The 21,038-nt window shown below is 49.8% G+C and overlaps 1 protein-coding gene across 1 annotated transcript; it reads left to right on the forward strand.

The window, feature by feature from the left end:
• Positions 1 to 17,363: 17,363 nt before the first annotated feature.
• LOC106974385 (60S ribosomal protein L39-like) lies at positions 17,364 to 17,894 on the forward strand. Its single transcript, XM_053225146.1, has one exon. The coding sequence runs from the start codon at positions 17,364 to 17,366 to the stop codon at positions 17,517 to 17,519; it is 156 nt and encodes a 51-aa protein (XP_053081121.1). The 3' UTR covers positions 17,520 to 17,894.
• Positions 17,895 to 21,038: the final 3,144 nt, after the last annotated feature.

The following is a 21,038-nucleotide window of genomic DNA, read 5'->3' on the forward strand; positions in this document are numbered from 1 at the left end:
CTTGTGGGAGCCACACACCGTCCTACATCTTGCTTTTTCTCCCACTTCATTTATCTTGCGTCTCGTACATATTGTTCACACAGATTTCACAGCTGCATACCATCCCACTGTATGGATATACCATAATTTATTTAGCCAGTCCCTATGACGGACATTCTGCATTGTTTCTGGTCTTTTTCTATTACAAACTACAGTTGTGATGAATAAACATCCTCGTATGCAACTCACTGTGCACGTACAAATATATCCGTAGAGTATGTTACTAGGGAGGGAATTGCTGGGTCAAAGGTTGCATGCATTTTTACTGTAATCTACAATGTTTAATATATGCAATTTAATATATATTGCTGAAGCGTCCCCCTAAAGTGGATGTAACAATGAGATCTTTTCCCCACACCCTCAGCAATGCTGTTAGCAGGCACGCAGGCTTCCTGCAGAGTAACAGTGGCTTCTCTTCGGAGAGGGCTTCCATTGTCTCCCTGCAATCCATCCCACCCTCCCGCCTTCTCTTCTTGTCACTCCTGCCTCCTACCAAGAGCGATTAACATTTATGTATTTCTTTGAGCATTCGGCAGGCTCCTAGATACTGGTCTCAGTCCTTCACTCCCATGTCTCGAGTACTCTTCACAATAGTCTCATGAGGTGTAGGAACTATTCTTATTCCCATTTTACAGAGGAGAAGCCTGAGGCTTAGAGGTTCACTGATTCGTTCACGGTCACCTAGCCGGTTGGTAGCGGAGCTGGGATGCAACACCAGGTCTATCTCACTTCAAAGCCTATGCTTATTGCCAATAGGCTCCCCCACACACCTCTCTGCCCTTGCCCCTTCTTTCTGAACGGACACCAGGTGTGCCCCTCCCCATTAATAGCCACCCTCCTCCCTTCAGTGCCTTTGCCTCCATGCCATGAGCCCTCCATTGCTTCTCACTCCCTCCTTCCTAGGGTCAGGGCACACACCTCCTCCTTTGCTGCCTCGGTTTCCTCTATTCTTGGCCTTGGGACTGCCCCACCTGCTGGCTCTGCCCAGCCTTCCCCCAGGTGATCACCTTTGCCCACAGGGCTGGGGAGGGAGAAAGCAACGGCTTCCGTCACCTGACCCTACTCAGCCAATTCGCGAAGACAAGATGTCAAGTTAATGAGCCTGTGGGCCTCTAATTAGCTGTCAATTACCTCAAATTAATCAACTCCTCGCCTAATTAAGCATTATCGGCAGGTGGGCACAAAGCAGACCATTGTGTGGGAGCCATGAGAAAAGCTGGGCTGGCAAACTTGGTTAGGATCAGCGCTGTGCACTGTGCCCGCCTCCCCACCGCTCTCAGCAGCCCTCCTGTCCCAGAGGCACTGGGGCCCTCTGCCCACCATGGTCCCCACACCCTGGGGACCCCCGGGACCTCTGGGCAACTGGGTGGACTGTGCCTCGTGAGAGGGAAGTACAGAGCTTGGAGGCAGGTGGGACAGCTGAAGTAAGGCAGTAGAAACTGTGGCCAGGCGGAGGAAGGCCATGGCCAAGGGGAGGGCTTCAAGATGGAGGTACCAGTTCCCGGCACTTGTTAGAGCTGGGGCAGGAGCTGCGCCCAGAGCTGGGACAGAGCGGAGGCCAGGTTGTGGCTGGAAGTTCACGCCTGTGCGGGCAGGAGGACTGGTTTCCTCAATCTGGCCCTGCCACTCATGAGCTTTGTGACCCCAGGAAGTGACTTCACTTCTTTGATTCACGGTTTCCATCTCTGAAAATAATGAGGATGATTTTTAAAGGCACCCTATTGGATCTTTGTGAGGATTAAATGAGATCATGCCTGTGAAGCACCTGCCATGTGGTAAGTGTTCAATGGGTTTTACTGGTGACTAAAGGAGGTAGGTGAGTGCCTCATCAGAGAAGCATTCAAACTATGTGATAGGTCCCCAGATTCTGCAGGACACTCCTGAAGAATGTGAGTGGAAGCTGGGGTGTCCTGGCTACAATCTGCTCTCTACCCTCCCCATGTCCAAGCATCTTTGAGGGTGCAAACGAAGAGCCCTGGGTGCCATATGAGGTGCTCACCAGGTGCTAACCACAGGTCTCTAGTGACCAATTAGAAGACAGCAAATGAGGTCCCCTCCCTACTTGGGTCTTGGGGCTGCAGAGCCTAGAGAAGAAGGCATCTCCTGGCAGCCCCTGGGCACCCGAGCTCATGCCCCTGACCATGGTCCTAGAGGCCGAACAGGATGCCCACTCTGCTTAGCACAGAGCAAGATGAGGCGGGGGGCCACTGGGTAGATGCGTGCCTCCACTGATGGTCCACACCCATCCAATTGTGCCCCCTTATTCCACTCCAATCATCCCTTGAAATCAACCCACCAGATTTCTCAGCTGCACCTCCCATCTTGACCCTGGCACAGGACACTCCCTGCTTCTTGGGGCAGCAGGGGTCCTCAGCCTTGCCTCTGAACTTGCAAACATCTTCCCCCTCCCTGGTTAAATCACTCAGTCATTTAGCAAACATTTATTGTGCCTGCTAATTAAAGCTTGTAGTGTAAAGGGGAGATGGTTGGCTAAACACTTACAAATCAGTAATGCACGCTCTGGAGATGTGAGGAACAGAAGGGAGCTGGGATTTATTAAGTATCTCCTCTTTGCTGGTGGGAGTGGCAAAGCCAGATGTGGGTGCCTGTCCTTCTGAATCCTAGCCACCTCAAGCGATCAGGTCTGTGCCCAGGGGTGAAGATGGAAATGAGGGGGTGGTCAGGTGGATGGTACCTCCACCCAAGCCTGGGCAGGTGAGGCCTCTCATGGAAAGGGAAGCTTGAGTTGAGCTTTGAAAGAGGCAATGCATTCCAGACAGAGGGACCAGCAAATGTGAAGGCCCAGAGGCATGCAAAGGGCATGAAAAGTTGAGGAAATAGAGAATATTTCCTGAGTAAGCTAGAGGAACCACAGTAAATGCTCACTGCCTGGTAAGCAAGAGCAGGATCTCAAAAGGGCCTTTCTAGTAGGAATCTGGGGAACCTTTGGAAGACTTGCCTAAACGCTCACCTCTCTTAGGGAGCTGGATTCCACAGGGATTGGATCCATTATTTAACCAAATGAGGCTGCTTGAGTGAATCTCCAGAAGGAGAGGGAAAGATCTGGAGGAGAGGGGCCTTCCTAAAACCCATGAAATCACATCATTCTGTAGTCCGCCTCCCAGGAGAAAGGCTTGCTTCTCTCTTTTGTGCCCCGAAGCACCTAACCTGGTGCAAGGCTGGTGAAATACCTGGGGAATGTAATATGTTTCTCCCTATTTCATACTGCCACGTACAGGGATGCCTGAGCTTGCGTTAAGCCCAGACAGAGTTATCCCTCTGGAAATTTTGGACTTGAGACTCTTCCACCTGGGCTTGAATGGGGTGGGATGTAGGCCTGGGAGCCGAGGTGCAGCCATGGGGAGGAGGAGCTTAGGCAGCCAGACTGCAGGGGCGGGAGGCAGCAAAGAGAGCTGCAGTCCTATCTTTCTGGATCCATCCTGTCCCAGATACCACAAGGCCCCCGCGTCCTTGTGCTTTCTTCCTTAAATAAGTCTAGGTATCTGTACTTGGACTCCCCTCCCCACCCCCGCCAGAATCCTCCACCCCAAAGCACTTGACATACACCCGACACACGCTGGCCTGGAACAGCCAGAGGAGCCCCAGTCCATGGGTGGAAAGGCATTTTACAGACCAGCTCCAGCCAATGGAGCCACAGGAGCACCCAACTCGAGGGACACCCTCACCAACAGTACAGAGCCCAGTGAGAGTCTCAGTGAATATACTATACCCATCTGTACCGTTATGTTTAATGTTGGTGTTTACCAAGATAGATAATGCATACACACAGTTTTTATTTATTTTTCACTTCTTAAAGATTTTAAGTAATCTCCAAACCCAACGTGGGATTTGCCTTCACAACCCCAAGACCAAGAACTGCATGCTCCATCAACTGAGCCAGCCAGGTGCCCACATACACAGTTTTTAAAACCAAAATTAATACAGGGGCACTTGGGTGGCTCAGTTGGCAAGCGTCCAACTTCGGCTCAGGTCATGATCTCTGGTTGGGGAGACTGAGCCCCACCTCGAGCTCTCTGCTCTCAGTGCAGAGCCTGCTTCGGATCCTCTGGCCACCTCTCTCTCTCTGCCCCTCCCCTCCCCTGCTCAAACATGTGTTCTCCCTCTCTCAGAGGTGAATGAATAAACATTAAAAAAAAAAATAAAACCAAATTAATACAAAAGGGTGCACAGTAGAATGTAGGCTTCTCTCACACTCTTGTTCTCAAGTCATCTGATTCCCTTTCCCACAATCAACCCATAACCATTCTTTCAGATACCCTTCCAGAAGTTTAAAAATAGCTATAGGGGCACCTGGGTGGCTCAGTCAGTTAAGCCTCCGACTCTTGATTTCCACTCAAGTCATGATCTCATGGTTCCTGAGGAGGAGCCCCAAGCCCCTGAGGAGAAGCTTGGGCTTCTCTCTCTCCTCTCTCTGCCCCTCCCCCGCCCTCTATCTCTAAAAAAACACATTTTTATAAAGTTATATAATCAGTTGCCTTCTCATACACTAATGATGAAGCAACAGAAAGACAAATAAACTGATCCCATTCACAATTGCACCAAGAATCATAAAATACCTGGGAATAAACCTAACCAAAGATGTAAAAGATCTATATGCTGAAAACTATAGAAAGCTTATGAAGGAAATTGAAGAAGATACAAAGAAATGGAAAAACATTCCGTGCTCATGGACTGGAAGAATAAATATTGTTAAAATGTCAATACTACCGAAAGCAATGTACACATTCAATGCAATCCCAATCAAAATTGCACCAGCATTCTTCTCGAAGCTAGAACAAGCAATCCTAAAATATGTTTGGAACCACAAAAGACCCTGAATAGCCAAAGTAATATTGAAGAAGACGACCAAAGTGGGAGGTATCACAATCCAACTTTAGCCTCTACTACAAAGCTGTAATCATCAAGACAGCATGGTATTGACACAAAAACAGACACATAGACCAATGGAATAGAAGAGAGACTCCAGAACTGGATCCACAAAAGTATGGCCAACTAATCTTTGACAAAGCAGGAAAGAATATCCAATGGAAAAAAGACAGTCTCTTTAACAAATGGTGCTGGGAGAACTGGACAGCAACATGCAGAAGAATGAAACTACGCCACTTTCTTATACCATTCACAAAAATAAACTCAAAATGGATACAGGACCTGAATGTGAGACAGAAAACCATCAGAACTCTAGAGGAGAAAGCAGGAAAAAACCTCTCTGACCTCAGCCGCAGCAATTTCTTACTTGACACATCCCCAAAGGCAAGGGAATTAAAAGCAAAAATGAACTACTGGGACCTCATGAAGATAAAAAGCTTCTGCACAGCAAAGGAAACAATCAACAAAACTAAAAGGCAACCAAAGGAATGGGAAAAGATATTTGCAAATGACATATCGGACAAAGGGCTAGTATCCAAAATCTATAAAGAACTCACCAAACTCCACACCCGAAAAACAGATAATCCAGTGAAGAAATGGGCAGAAAACACGAATAGACACTTCTCTAAAGAAGACGTCCAGATGGCCAACAGGCACATGAAAAGATGCTCAACATCACTCCTCATTAGGGAAATACAAATCAAAACCACACTCAGGTATCATCTCACGCCAGTCAGAGTGGCTAAAATGAACAAATCAGGAGACTATAGATGCTGGCGAGGATGTGGAGAAACGGGAACCCTCTTGCACTGTTGGTGGGAATGCAAACTGGCGCAGCCGCTCTGGAAAACAGTGCAGAGGTTCCTCAAAAAATTAAAAATACATCTACCCTATGACCCAGCAGTAGCACTGCTAGGAATTTACCCAAGGGATACAGGAGCACTGATGCATAGGGGCACTTGTACCCCAATGTTTATAGCAGCACTCTCAACAGTAGCCAAATTGTGGAAAGAGCCTAAATGTCCATCAACTGATGAATGGATAAAGAAATTGTGATTTATATACACAATGGAATATTACTTGGCAATGAGAAAGAATGAAATATGGCCTTTTGTAGCAACATGGGTGGAACTGGAGAGTGTTATGCCAAGTGAAGTAAGTCATACAGAGAAAGACAGATACCATATGTTTTCACTCTTATGTGGATCCTGAGAAACTTAACAGAAGACCATGGGGGAGGGGAAGGAGAAAAAAAAAAAAAAAGAGAGAGGGAAGGAGCCAAAACATAAGAGACTCTTGAAAATTGAGAACAAACTGAGGGTTGATGGAGGGGTGGGAGGGAGGGGAAAGTGGGTGATGGGCCTTGAGGAGGGCACCTGTTGGGATGAGCACTGGGTGTTGTATGGAAACCAATTTGACAATAAATTTCATATTTAAAAAAATGACATAAAATCATCACAGCCAAAAGGAGCCTAAGGAGACCTAACTGCTAAATGTCATATGGTGTTCTGTGGGAGATCACGGGGCAGAAAAAAAGGACTTTAAGTAAAAACTAAGGGAGACTGAATAAAGCACCAACTTTAGTTAGCAGTGTATCAATCTTAGTTCATTAACAAATACACTCATGCCAGATGTTGATACGGGGGAGAGAAGGGGTTTTGTATCAAACTCTGCAATCTCACACATCTTCTGTACGGTTAAAGCTGCTCTAGAAAAATAGTGTTTACTTAAAAATAATTAAAAAACCTATATCACTGCTGCGATTAATAAAATATCACTTCATGTAAGGGCATTGCTGAGTGTCTAACAGCGTTGGATCACCCTGTAGGTTTCTTAGTCAAACGGAAGAAGGAAAAGTACATCCCCGAGGAACTCTGGATTTTTTTTTTTTACCTTTTATTATTATTTTTTTTTAATATGAAATTTATTGTCAAATCGGTTCCCATACAACACCCAGTGCTCATCCCAACAGGTGCCCTCCTCATTTAAAAGGTTGTTCGAATTGAAAAGGGGGAACCACTGGCCTGGCCCCACCGTCTGTTCACCGCGAAGAAACTGAGGCTAGAAAGGGGGATTCCTCGTGCCTCGTCGCACACTGTCACCTGGAGATCCTCCAGGTCCCGCGCTGCCAGCCTGGGTCAATCAATGCTCGAGGGTGCCTGGGCTGCGGGCCGGGTCAACAAGAGGTAAGACCTTCTCGGTTCAACAGACCGGCGTGCAAGCTGAAGGAAGGTCGCTCTCACGACGGAAGTCAGGCGCTGGTGGGGAAGGGAAGCCTTTAGGATCCTCGGCGCCCCTCCGCCCGCCGCTTGGGAGGAACGGAGCCGGGGCGCGCCCTCCGGGAGCCCCGCGGCCCCAGCCGAGCCTTCCCGCCGGCGCCCGGCCCGGAGGGGGCTTCCTCGCCTTCACCGCTAGAGGGAGCCGGGAGCCGCCCGCCCTTCACCGCCGCGGGCTCCGCGAGGCTCCGGTCCAGTCGTTAGGCCTCAGGCACCTCGCCCCATGGCCTGGCCCTCCCCTGTGAAAACGCTGCAGTGCTCCTGCCCCGGTTTTCTACATTAGGACACAGAGAGGCCAGCAGATGCGTCTGGGGTGGCACAGCTAAGGCTCAGCCGACCCAGGGGGTCCGATCCTCCGACCCAGGGGGTCCGATCCTCCACGCGTCAGGGGCTCTCCCTCAGGGTCTCGAGCACCCTCACTGTCTGTAGCCTCCTGTCTAGATGGGGAAACCGAGGCAGAGAGCACTGCTAGGGTATACTGTGTGTGGGTGGCCTAGTCTGTCAGGGGTAGGCAGGAGGCTAAGGCTAGGAGGCCAGTTCCCCCCCCCCCCCCCCCATAGATGATCACAGCAGGAAAGCCTGTTGGGGGCAGAGCGTGCCAGCCCGCCTTAAGGTGGGGGTGGGGGCGCTGCTAGTGACTCTCTCCTGGGGATGGGTGACAGCTGCAGCCTCCCGTGGGGAGCCAGAGGCCCCACACACTAATAACTTTCACTCACTGCCTGAAGGCTAATCCCATTACTCTGCTGGACCCTCTGGGACCACCCTCCCTAACCCTCCATAATCCCCTGCCTCCCTCTGGGAATGGTCCAAGGCCCTACCCACTGGCCTTGCCAGCCCCATATACTTGCACACCTCATCCCCTCAGGCCCCGTCAGACACCTGTGCCTACCCACACCTGATTCCTGGGGCCCCAAAGAGACCGCCAGGGGGGCCGGAGGCCCAACATTCCTGACTTACCTCCCCTGTCGGCCCTGTCCCTGTCTCCCAGTCCCCAAGGCACCTTCCCCAAATGGCCTCCAGCTGGGCTCCAGGCTTTATGAACCTCCTGTCCCTTTGTAAGCAGGCTTCAGTCTTAGTTTTGTTGAAGGAATCGTCAGGAGAGAGCTTGGGTCTACGGTATTTTTATCGCTAAAGTGGAGACAGGAGCACCTACTTTACGGTCGGTCTGCTGATTCATCGAGATGCGATATAGCAAGTGTTTAGCGTAGCACGCACAAGGGGAACACTGAGGTGTCAGTGGCCTCTGGAATTATTATCAGCAGGACGGACAGGTCAGATATGCAAAGGAAGTGGATTTAGTCTGTGTTTCCAGAAGAAAGCCTCATGGCCTGAGGCAAATGTTAGTCGGGGGTAGATTGGACTCACAGAGAGTCCTCACCCTGGTGATAGGAGCCACTAGGTAACCAGACTCTTCCTCTGCTACTTTTCCATGCTCTACCAGCATGGCTCAGAGGTTCTTGAGCCTCAGCATCCATCCCTTCATGAAGCAGACTGGAAACTAAGGTTAAGAGTCAGCTACACAGTGGTGGAGCTGGAATCAAACAAAGCTCTGACTCTGGAATTCTCCGGGACATTTATTTCACTGCCTCTCAGGATCCACTTCTAAGGAGGAGGACCTGATGGGCCTGGGAGCTGCCCCCCAAAAAGTAGTGGGCTCCCCACTTACCAGAAGCATTCAAAGTGATGCTGAGGGACAATCTAACCAGTCGGGAGCCCTGAGGTCCCATGATAGGCCCCAATCCCCTCAGCGTTCCCCAGTCACCCGTTTCCAGGCAGGGCCAGCTCACTGCCCCCCTCCTCAGCCTGGGCACAGGAGGGGCCCCCTTTGGCCCTCAGCCTCCCTCTCCCCTACCTTCTGCTATTCCTCATTTACATAAATTATCTCTCCCCAATTATCCATCCAGCTGTCCCAACGGTGATCTGTGAATGAATTAAAAATGGAATATAATTTAATAATGGCTGATTAGAAGGAGATTAGTTGTTATATAAAAAGGAAAAGCCAAGAGCCAGCTAGTTGCCCTTAATCTCAGCCAATAGCATCATTATTCAGGGGAGACTACCCTGGCCACCATCAGGCTAGGCAGGCCCGGGGGGCAAGCTTTAGAGGAGAGCCCAGGTGGGCCCAGACCACCCCAGAGAGGAGATCAGGGCACTGGGAGCCTGAGCTTGAGTCCTATCTCAGCTGTGGGCCTGGGCAGCTCCTATTACTTCCCTGGGCCTTACTCCTTCCTTCTAGGTGGTCTCTGGGCTCCTTTCTTGCTCTGAGTTCTAGGTACCCTCAAATCAAACACCTTCTCCCAAGGCCACAGGGACAGATCCTGCCTGACCCCTGCTAGGCGTAATACCTGGGTGTTCAGGAGTTTGGTGTTCAGGCCCTGCCTCCCAGGAACACACAGGAGTTGGGGATGTAGACCTCAGGAGGGCATCTGCCTGCCTGGGGTAGGCAGTCAGAGAAGAGATGGAGGCTGGTTGCACCAGGAAGGCTCCATGGAGGAGAGTCTGGCCAAGAGAAAGCAGAGTGAGTACCCAGCAGAGCCTCTGGGCCCCCTTAACCTCAGCTGAACGACTGGGCCTAGTGGAGGGGACGTGTCTCTGAGATTCCCATTCATTCTTCCACTCTCAGCTCACATACACCTCCTCCAGGAAGCCTTCTCTGACCTTCCCAGCCTTGGTGTCTCCACAGTGCTCCCATAATGCCCTATGCGTTCTCAGTGCACTTAGCACATCTGCGTACAGGCATTCATCTCCTAGCCTGTGAGCTCCTGGAGGACAGGGACCATGGCTTTTTTCATCTCTGCATCATCAGTGCCAGGTACACAATAGTTCCTCAACAACTGAGCAACTATTGAATAAAGATGCCTCCTCCAAAAAGCCTTCTGTGGCTGCCCTCATGTAGGTTTAGTGAGCCTTTCGATGCTCCCCAAACACTCTATGATTATGCCTTTAAAAACAGGGCAAGCCACTTACAGAGAAGTAATATACATAAACAAAGAGTTACAGATAAAGACGTACAGCAAAGTGGTTCAGAGGACAGGCTCAGTCAGACTGCCTGGGTGTGAATCCCAGGTCCACCACTTATAACTGTGTGACCTTGAGCATGTTACTATTCTCTCTGTGCCTCAGTTTCCTCATCTGTGAAGTGGATGTGCTCAATAGTATTTCCTACCTCTTAGGGTCTTTATGAGCTTGTCACACCGTGTTGTTTTCTCCCCAGCTGTGGGCTCTCTGAGGACAGGACTCTTCAGCTCTCTGTCGATGGTACTGGATGGACAGACCGGCCCATATGGAGCTATCTCAGCAGTCCCAGCTGCTGCTTTCACACCGAAGGTCCCAAGGGGGCGCACTCTGTGCAAGAAGGACCAATAGGTCTCACCCAACACTGATGGAGGCTTGAGGCCAGACTTAGAGTCCCCACCCTTCTCGAAGCAGCTCACGGATTCCTGGGGGAGTAACATGCCTGTAAGAGGGGTCTGACCCCCACAGCTTGTGTCTGGGCACTGTGTCCCGTGTGGCTGACATCCGAGGATGTCTGCCAGGAAGGAAGGAAATAGGCACACTGACCTGGGAGGGAAGGCCGAAGAACCCTCGAGCAGCAGCCCACTCAGGCATTTGGGGCCATCGCGGAGTAGCGGGCAAAAGGAACATGGTCTGCAGTGCCACAGGCTGGGGATGGATGGAGTGGATGCCAGAGGAAGCTGATCACCTCAAAACGTGAGGTGGTACAAACTGTGTGCACACTAGGTAAGTATTTGCTGATTGGCTAACCAGGAAGCTCCAGAATTTTTCAAACTCTCCTAATTGTAAAAACCTTGATTCCTTATGTTCGGAGAGGGGCCTGGGAACCTGTATATTTGACAAGACACCCCCCCCCCCCGCCCCCAGGTAAGCCCCATGAATAGGAGGTTTCCGCTGCCCTCCCATCCCCCAGGCCTGGGAGCTGCCGTGCCCTTGCCTTCCAGCACCCTCTGACTCCCCCTGGTGCCCCCACTCCACGCACACCCAGCCCAGGCCAGCCTCACTCACTTGCAGAACAATCTTCCTGGAGGAGCCCAGAGCATGTCTGTCCATATTGCGGCAGGAGGCCTCCCAGGCTAGCCTGGGCTGTGGGATAATTTGATATTCAAATCCTGGCAAAGACCTGCTTCAAGTTGCTGCAAATTAAGCTGATTTTGTCCCTCCGAATGAGGGATTTGCTTCTGTGGATCAACCCTTCCCAGGACTTGATGAGGTCAGGATTAGAGCTGGAGGGACAGAGAGAAAAGCCCGAGGCAGGAGGCTTGAGGCCTGGAGAGGTGATGGGAGGGGGAGCCCAGGTCCCAGGGGCCTGTTACCGACCCTGGAGTTCAGGAAGGTTCCCAAGGTCTCAAAAATCAGCTCTTCCCGGTGATGGCAGGGCCTCTGGGCCCCAAATGGGCTGACCTCACCCCTGTGTTCCCAGGAGAGCCCAGCCCCTTCCCATTCCCAAGGCCATTTGTGGACCTCATCTAATCTTTCCAAGCACCTGTGAGCCAGGGCACCACTGATCACCCCATTTCACTGATAAGGAAATGAAGGCTACAAGAGGTAAGAAGAGGCTCCACCAGCCACAGATAACCTGGCCTCAACCACTGCCACCAGCGTGCTGTGTGACCTTGAGCATGAGGCCTCTCTGTGCCTCCTGGGAAGGATTATCGACAATGCATGCACAGTGGCGGGCACATGGCAAGCAATCCACCGAACATCAACCAAGGTTACTACCCACAGAGTAAGCACTCCATAAATGTCAGCCAAGGTTACTAGTCAGAGCAGGGATTGGAAGCTAGTCTGTTCTGGGCCTCGCAGACAGTCGTTCCCCGCCTTCTCCTGGAGGTCTGTGCCTGCTCCCGACTCTACCCCTCCTGACAGGACCCCCTCCCTGGAAGAACCTCATTTCCATCTGTTTTATCAAGGCCTGTACTATATATTGCAGCCATTTCAAATTGCACCATTAAAGATTTTATGCTGGAGACGTTAAAATTAAAAAGATCTATGTGCAAAGAGTCACAACGAATTTAATCAACTTGATTTAATAGAAAACAGCAAATGGAATTTATGATGCTCCAAAAGACAAGGGAATTTTTTTTCAACAAAAAATAATAAAAATCACTTTGTGGAAAACAGAAAGTAGAGTGGGGTGGGGGGAGCTCCCCATCTGAGAGTTTATCAGAACCTAATCCGCAGTGAACAAGCCCAGTTGGGGCTGTTTGCCCACTAATCCCAGCTGCCATTAAAATATTAAAGATAAATCTAATCGTCTCTTTATCCAAAATAAGCGACTTTTGTGTGGGGAGAAAACATCTAACCCTTTGGGAGGAGAATTAGTCCTAATGCATCAAATGGAATTCGGTCCAGGCTGGGGCGAAATAGGGTTTAGAGGCAAATGAGATGGTAATAGAAATAAAACCCAGAATAACAAATTAAAAACCCTCATTTACACGAATTAAAAGGGCTCACAAAAGGGCTGGAAGCCCAGCCCTACCCTCCTCAGCCCCCTGCCCACGCCCCCCTCCCCTGGTCTCACAGGCCTAGCTTGTCACCCGCCTGTAGGCCCAGGGAGAGGACCCATGGTCTGACCTCGCCCCCTCAACTTGTGCCTCACACCTCTCTGCAGCCCTCCCCAGCTTCCCTCTCCAAGCCCAAGCTGGGCTCCAGAAGGCTCTGACTGAGCCTGTAGTCAGCTCCCCACAACCCCTGCGTGGGCTTCTGTCCCACTGCTGTCTCTCGCTACATGAGGTCGTGGTTTCATTTCTGAAACTCCCTGGGCCCCTGTTTACTTCCTAAGAAAATGGGGATAATACTAGCCTCTCATCCTCTGGCCTTAACCCCTCTGCTCTTCCCTGGATTCAACAAGATGACATCAGGACAGCCCCCAGCTCTGTGCCTGATCCATGGTGACCACTCAATTGTCAAGTCTGGTCAAGCTCCCCCTCGAGGCTCCCCAGGCAGCTCAAGCACTTTCAGGACCCTGGGGAAGTCAGGTCTGTGCCCCAGGAGGAAGGAAACCTTAGCAGAGAGTCCGCTAGGGAGGCAGAGATGGGCAGACAGAAATAATTTTGAGTAACTAGGTGGGGTCACCCCCTGAGTTGTCATTCAAGAGGACTTAGGCCACCCCAGATCATCAGACTTCTCACTAAGCAGCTCTCTGTCCCTTAAGGTTGCCCTAGCATTGGCTTTGTGGCTCCCCCTTCATGGTGACATTTCAGGGGCTCTGATATACCTGGGGACACCTACTTACCTTCTGGTCTAGGTCTGAATCCCCTACATTAAAATCACACTCTCTGCCTCAGTGGCTGGATGCTTATTGAAGGAGATAGAGTCTCCTTCCAGCGGGGTCAAGGGCCCCTCTGTGAGTCATCACGGGTTGACAGAGACAGACAAGTGTGACAAACCCCTTCCTGGGAACCTGTTTGGACTGCAGTGGGGAGGGGTGAGAAGGGGGCCTTCATGCCTGAGGTACCCCATCACCCCACTGGTCTCTCCCCCAACCCCAGGAGAGCCACAATGCATCTCTGACCTCCCCCAGCCTTCTTAACAAATCCACTTGAACAGGAAACTCATGTTGACAGCATTTTATTATGGGATATTAAGTGGAATTGGATTGCAGGCTAAACCTTCCCTGGCTGGCTTTCCGTGCTCGGCTGGCCTCCTCCCCACTGTGCCCACCACAGTCCCTCCTCCCTCTGGTGTGTGCTGGGAAGGGGTCTCTCCTCCCATCCCCTTCAACACCTCCCCCTACCTCAACCCTTGGCGGTGCCAAGTGGTGATTCTAAGCAAGAGGAAGTTGGTATGGGTGGGAGGGTGGAGAAGACGACCTTCTCCACGAGATGATAAAGGGACACATAAGGAGGTGTTGGGTGGGATGAGATTTTTCCAGACAGGCATCCTAAACCTGGGTTTTGATGGGAATGCACTAAGAGGAGATGGTCACAGGTGAAGGAGTTGGGAGGTCCATTGCTGCAAGCTGTCTTAGGACCTGGGCAAGGAGGTGGGTTCCTCGACTAATACACAGTTCTGGTTAGCAAACATTAAAAAATCATCATACAGGATTAGAAATAAGTAGAACATTTGTGAGTGCCTACCATGTACCAGGCACCATGGCAAGTGTTTTACATACATTGTCTCATTTAACCCTCAAACCCTGTAACGTGGATTCTTTAATTAACCCTATTTACAAAAGAGGAAATTGAGGCTCCCAGAGGTCAAGTCAACCTGAGATGGCATAGCTCGTAGTATTGAAGCCAGGTCTCACCCCAGCCATCTGACTCCAGAACTGTGCTTTTGGCCACTCCACCATAATACCTCCTATCAGGTGCTGTACCAACCACTTATGACAAAATGGGCAAGGTATAGTCTTTGGTGCCAGATGGCTGGCCAGACAGTGGATGCATTTGTCCATGATTCTTCCCTCTCTCTCCACTCTAGGCATAAACTTCCCTTGTGGAGGGAATTTTTTGCCCCGCTCCATTGCCTTCCGCCTTGGTCATGTGACTGGCTTCAGCCAATGGAATTCGGCAGATATGACCCAAGCAAAAACTTGAAATGGGCTTGTGTGGTCTGGCTGTCTCTGCTCCTTATGACCTTGGCCAGGAGAAGAGTACGGCTCGGTAGCCACCAGGCCTGAGGTGAGATGTATGAAGCAGCACTGGACCAACCTGCAGTTCAGAGCCAAGCCTAGCTGTGCCTGGACCCTAGGACCCTGAGCAAGAGATAAACTCCCTGAGATGCAGATGTCGTCTGTTATGCCAGGTATGCAGAAGCTATGGAGTTGAACTTGGATGGCCTTTCAAAGAAAGACTACCTATTCAGGTGCAAGAGTGTGGTTAGCAGACAGCCTCCAGCTGCAGCCTCTTAGAGATCCACACAGTGCCCTCCCCCACATTCCAGGTTTATTAAGATATAATTGACATATAACATTGTATAAGTTTGAGGTATACAACATGATAATTTGATACATTTATAAATTGCAAAACGCTCGTCACCATAGCCTTAACTACCACCTCCAGCCCATCACATAATTATCATTTCTTTTTTGGTGGTGAATACAGTTAAAATCTCTTACAACATTCAAGTATATGGCACAATATTGTTAGTTATAATCCCCCACTGCAGTGTTTGAGGGAGTCTGCCTGGCAGGGTGGGGGGGACTGGGGCTTGGCTATTTCTGCCCAACTCAAGGATCCTTTACTGGGCAATCTGCTCCAGAACTCCCTGTTAGATTGGCTGAGACTTTGCGAGATCTGCATCATGGTCTAAGGCTCTTCCTGTCCAGCCCTGCTTCCTCCCCCTTACCTTTCACAGGTGTCACCCACCACCCAAATAAATCACTTGCACTCGTAACCCTGCCTTGGCACGTGCTTCCTCAGAGAACCCGAACTGTCTTATTGCCACAAAGCCTAATCTGGGTTCAAATACTGACTACACAATTTACTAGCTGCTGGACCATAACCATACTGTGACTCATCAGTTTCCTCATCTTTAGAAAGAAGGTAACAGTAACACCCATCTCATAGGTTTTTTTTGTGAGTATTGAATAAGATGATTCAGGTACAGGGCTGAGCAAAATGCCTGGCACATAGTAAGCACTCAATAAATGTTAATGGAGATTGCCAGAGGTAGTTGTAAATCTCCATAAATAAATGCTATCTATCTATGAATTCTATATAGTAAAATACCAAGTCAACAGATATAAATCTAGGGTGGGTCTTAAAAGACTGGAGAGTGAGAAAGGTGGGCAGCTGAGTTGCAAGTGAGGACAAGTATAAAGCAGAAAAAATGAAAGCTTACAAATGAGACGGTTGATATATTCTGAGCCATCGTTTAATGAAAAAAGAAGACCGGAAAAAAGATGACCAGATTTCTGTATGATCCTTCACCATCTTCTAAACACTTTCATGCATACTTTTCTTTGAGAGCTCTCTAACAAAGCCAGGATAGGCATCACCGTCCCCATTTCACAGGTAAAGGAACTGAGGCACAGGGAAGCTTCCTGTGAGTTAGAGCACACAAGCAAGTACCAGAGGCAGGAACAGACCCATGCCTGTAGCTTTCCCTGCATAGAAGATGTATGGAAAAAGCACCAAAACAAAAAAGTAAGGGGCTTCCTGCAGCAAATCAAAGTTAGATCACTGCACAAGCCACCACTCAAGATGCTGAAGGTGGTCGTCTAGATGGCAGGAGAAAGAATAGGATTAGTGAGCATCAAGGTCTATAAGGTTGGAGACGAGTGACAGATCCAAGAGATCCCCAGCTATCAAAACTCAGGAAAAGCAGATCTCTGCTCTGATGGCAAGCCCTTCAACTTTTCCCCGGGTCAAAACATTTGGTTTCAAATGCATCTTCATTCTATCAGTGAGGAGCTGCTTATGTGATAGACCAGAAAACAGTGGTTTAAACACTGGTAGAAGATAGGAGATGGAAATTTATTTCTCCCTATGTAAAAAACAGACAAACAAACACACAACCTCACCAGGGCAGCGCAGGGTTGATACGGTGGCATGGTGGTTCTGGGTCTTCGGGCACCCAGATTCCTGTTCTTTAGTCCACTCTCCTAATCTTAGCTTCCAACCTCAAGGTCACCTAATAGTCTAAAACAGCTCTTGAGGCACTAGCCATCATGTCTGTGTTCTAGACAGGAAGCTAGAGGAAAGGTAGAAAGAGCAAAAAGGATGTTTGTGAAATATCTTAAGGTTTTTGCTCACGTGTCGTTGGCGAGAACTTTACCAAAGGGACCCCCCTAGCTGCAAAGGAGGCTGGGAAATGTAGTCTTTTAGCTACAGACATCACCACTCTGAATAAAATTAGGGTGCTGATGCTAAGGAAAAAAGAGAAAAGAGAAACTGAGTGGGCAACCGTCAGTCTCATCCATACCATAGACCCATAACTTATGAAGAGACCTCTCTTCAAACCCTTCTGTTTGTAACCCCTTCCTAATCACAGCTCACATGTGGCCCAAATAAGATTATTAAGGGAAACGAGTTCCCAGGCTGGATGGCACTGGGGAGTAGAGTTAGGTACTATACTCACATCTTATAATAGCTCAGGATCTGGGTTATAAACGACTCTCTCTTGTTTGACTCAAAAAGGAATTTACTGCTCGTCTCTCTTCTCCACCATCATGGGGTGTGTGGTTGCCTATTCCTCACTATGTGTTTTCACAAGACTTGCAGGATCAAACGATTCCTGGCTAAGAAACAAAAGCAGAATTGTCCCGTTCCCTGGTGGATTCAGATGAAAACTGGTAATGAAATCAGGTTAAACTCCAAGAGGAGACACTGCAGAAGAATCAAGCTGGGTATATAAGGGGTCACACATGAGATGGTACACATTTATGCTGTGTCGAGGGCCCTGGCTCATACCATATCACACCGTAAACATCGCTACTCCTGAACAACTGGATGTGCTTTATTGGGAATGTATTTTTTTTCTGTTTCTCTGCTTCTGCACTAGCAGGTTGGTTCAGTAATAAATATATAAGAACTTTTCTTTTTTTTTTTTTTTACAGAGAGAGAGCATGAGCAAGGGACAGAGGCACAGGGAGACAGAGAATCCCAAGCAGGCTCCATGTTCAGCATGAAGCCCAACACAGGGCTTGATCCCATGACCCCGGGATCAAGACCTGAGTCAAAATCAAGAGTCAGACGCTCAACTGACTGAGCCACCCAGGCATCCCTTCAAGGTTTTATTTCTAAGTAATCGCCACACTGAACGTGGGGTTTGAACTTCTAGCCCCAAGATCAAGAGTCACGTGCTCTGCTGACTGAGCCAGCCAGGTGCCCCAAATATGTAAGATTTTTTTGTTTGAAAAAAAAAGAAAGAAAGAAAAAGAATAAGGCCTTTCCTAGAAAGATGCTGGGTAGTGCAGAGATTCTCCAGGTCTGGGACTAGAGTCAATGTAGTTACTGTCACCTCCACTGGACCCTAGGTGCTGGAACTTCCACTGACCCTACCACTGACCCCGAGCAAGGAAGTCTGCTGCCAACCTGTTACCCTACAACTTGATCCTACAGCAACCACTACTGCTATCATAGGGGCTTCTCTTGGGTTCTTGCTCCTTTGTGTCACTGGCTCTCAACACAGAGTCAGGGAGGACTGCTTCTGCTTGGTAGAGCTCGGGTCACATGACCATGTTCTAACTGCGAAAGCAAACGTCTGGCATTTCCATTTTCATTGTGGCTTCAAGGGCTCTGTCTTCCTTGGGGACTCACCAGTTGGGGAATTCTCCCGAATAGGAATCAGGTTCGGATGTGGGACAGCTCACAAAATAATGAATGTCTGTTATAGGTCTTTGTAGATGTTGTTTCACATCATCTTCATGGCCACTCACTTTATGCACAACGAAATTGAAGCTCAGATAAGAGAAGGAACTTGCCCAAGGTCATGCAACCAATGACGGTCAAGCTGCCCGCCTCAGAGGGCCGAAGAGTAAGGAATTCTTCCTGGGATCAGCCCTTGGTGGTGTCTCTGCTCCCCCACCCCTCGCCCATCCTTCACTGGATGCATCATTGCCATGGTTCCCTCACTCCCCGCCGTCTCCTGGGTCTCTGGTAACGCTGTTCATCAGGTCATATGTCCATTGCCTCCCTCTCCTCCTCCTCCTCCTCCAGACCCTCCTGCTTTTCCACCCATTTACAACAGCTTTATATCAATGGCTGTGGCAGGCTGCTTCACTGATCACTGGGATCTGCTTGGATCAGAGCCTTGCCCCTGAAGATGATAAACAGATGGAGGCTGAACTTCTGGACACAGGGAAGGAGAAAGGCCACAGGGACCCTTTGGGCAGGTTTCCTATGGATCTTCTGGGAGAAGCCTGGGGCCTGCTGTGTGCGCTGTTGAGACTCTATGAGGAGAACATAGAAACAGCTGCCAGGGAGACCTGGGCTCCAAGATCTCTGAACTTCAACAACTGTACTCTACCTTGGGAGAGCCTTTGCTGCTTTCCAATTTCTTTTGTATTAATCCCTCTCCTCTCCATCTACCCTCTACTCTCCATCATGACTACCACCTTCGGCCCCTCAACCAACCAGTAGGGTCTCTGGCCCGGACCAAGAGCTACCTCCTGACTGGCCTCCTTATTTTACAACTGCCAGCAGCTTCCCTTCACGCTGAGGATGACATCCAAAGTTCTTCCCCTGGCCCACGAGGCCTTGCAGGGCCTGACCCCTACTGACCCGCTACATTCCTGTCAAAGGCTCACCTGAGCCTTCAGTTGTCCCCTCCAGTTACCTTCGCCTCCTCACTGTTCCTCAGAACTACCTCCCTGGTTCCTCCCCAGGACGCGAACACCAGCTTTCCCCTTAACCTTGCCACCTGCCCCAGCCCCTCCCCCCCCCCCCCCCCGGCCCATGGCTGTCTTCTCATGACTCAGGTCTCTGCCCAGATGTTGACTCCCCAGAATGTCCTCCCTGTTCTTCCAAAAGAGACCCGTTCTGTAATCTGTCTACAGCCCCCCACCCTGCTTTGTTTTCTCCTTAATACTTTCGCCTTCTTAAATTATCTTGCTTGTTCCCTTACTTGCCTGTTAACTATCCCCCACAACCAGAACCTGAATTCTATGTAAACAGGGGCTTTGCTTTGTTTCAGCCCACAGTATTCCCACCTACAGTATCTGGCACAGGTTAGGTACACTATAAATACTTTTTGAAGGTACTGGGTTAAGTTGTCATGAAACAGTCCTGTGGGATAAATCAGAACAAACACCCTCTCAGGGCATCAGGGATGTGGTCATTCCTACCACCTGAGACTGAAGGGAAACTGAGACACAGCCAAGGGGCATGCAGCAGGCTAATGGAACGAGTCCTCTAAGCTTTTTTCCCCCCTCCATTGTTCCACACTGCCCATAGTGAACACTGGGGAAGAGACAAGGGCACATGAACGGAATGTTTTTCTTTTCCCTTGGGAGCTAAAGAAGGAAGCTTTCATGCTGAGGGTGGGAGGGCGCAGGGGTTATGGGCAGCTGAACCCTGGTGGGTGGTGTTCTGCTGGGATAAGATCCTCAGGGGAGCTACAGGTGGCACCTAGAAGGTGACTGACGGGAGACAGGACTTTCTACAAGGCTGGCTTGAAAGCATTGTCCAAAGTGTGTTCCTTCCTTCCCACTCCCTGAGACCCTCCAAGAAAAGTCCAAAGGGCATTGTTCCCTGGAGAACTAGGAAAAGAAAACGGGCCCAGGTGTGTGAAGTAAGATGTTCTTAGCAGCCCTGACTCTGGGGATTCCCTCAGTGGCCCTTCCTTCCCTGTCCCCCATTCTCAGTGAGGCTGGATGGTGGCTCAAGCATTACTGGGACTCCATTCGCCTCCTTATATCCAAGGTCCCTTTCTCTCCTTGAGGCTCTGATTCCATCTTCAGGAAAACCAGAGGGGCAGCTGGCTGGCTCAGTGGTAGAGCATGTGACTCTTGATCTCGGGGTCATGAGTTTGAGCCCCATGTCGGGCCTAGTGCTTAAAGAAAGAGAGAGAGAGAACAAGAAAGCAGTGGGTCTAGATTCCACTCGGCCCTTGGTGGCTGCATGTTCCTGGGGAGGTCACCTGGCCTCTCTGAGGTTGCTTCCTCACTTGGAAAGCATTATGATACACGTCTTTCAGGGTAGCTGGGAGGATGCATTGAGACGATGTCAAAAAGTCCAGGAATTAATACATGTTCACCGTACATCAGTTAAATGTGAATCAGAATCTCTCTTGTTTTTCTCCCAGCATCAGCCCCTTGACTAAACAAAGAAAGTGGAATGTCGAGTCCAATGTCTGATGACAGGACGGTGATAGAGGAGGGCCTCTGAGGCTCTCTGAGGAGACCCTCGGGAGAACTGGCCAGCACAACAAAGG

Source organism: Acinonyx jubatus, chromosome B3 (assembly GCF_027475565.1).
Source record: "Acinonyx jubatus isolate Ajub_Pintada_27869175 chromosome B3, VMU_Ajub_asm_v1.0, whole genome shotgun sequence".
Classification (NCBI taxonomy): Eukaryota; Metazoa; Chordata; class Mammalia; order Carnivora; family Felidae; genus Acinonyx; species Acinonyx jubatus.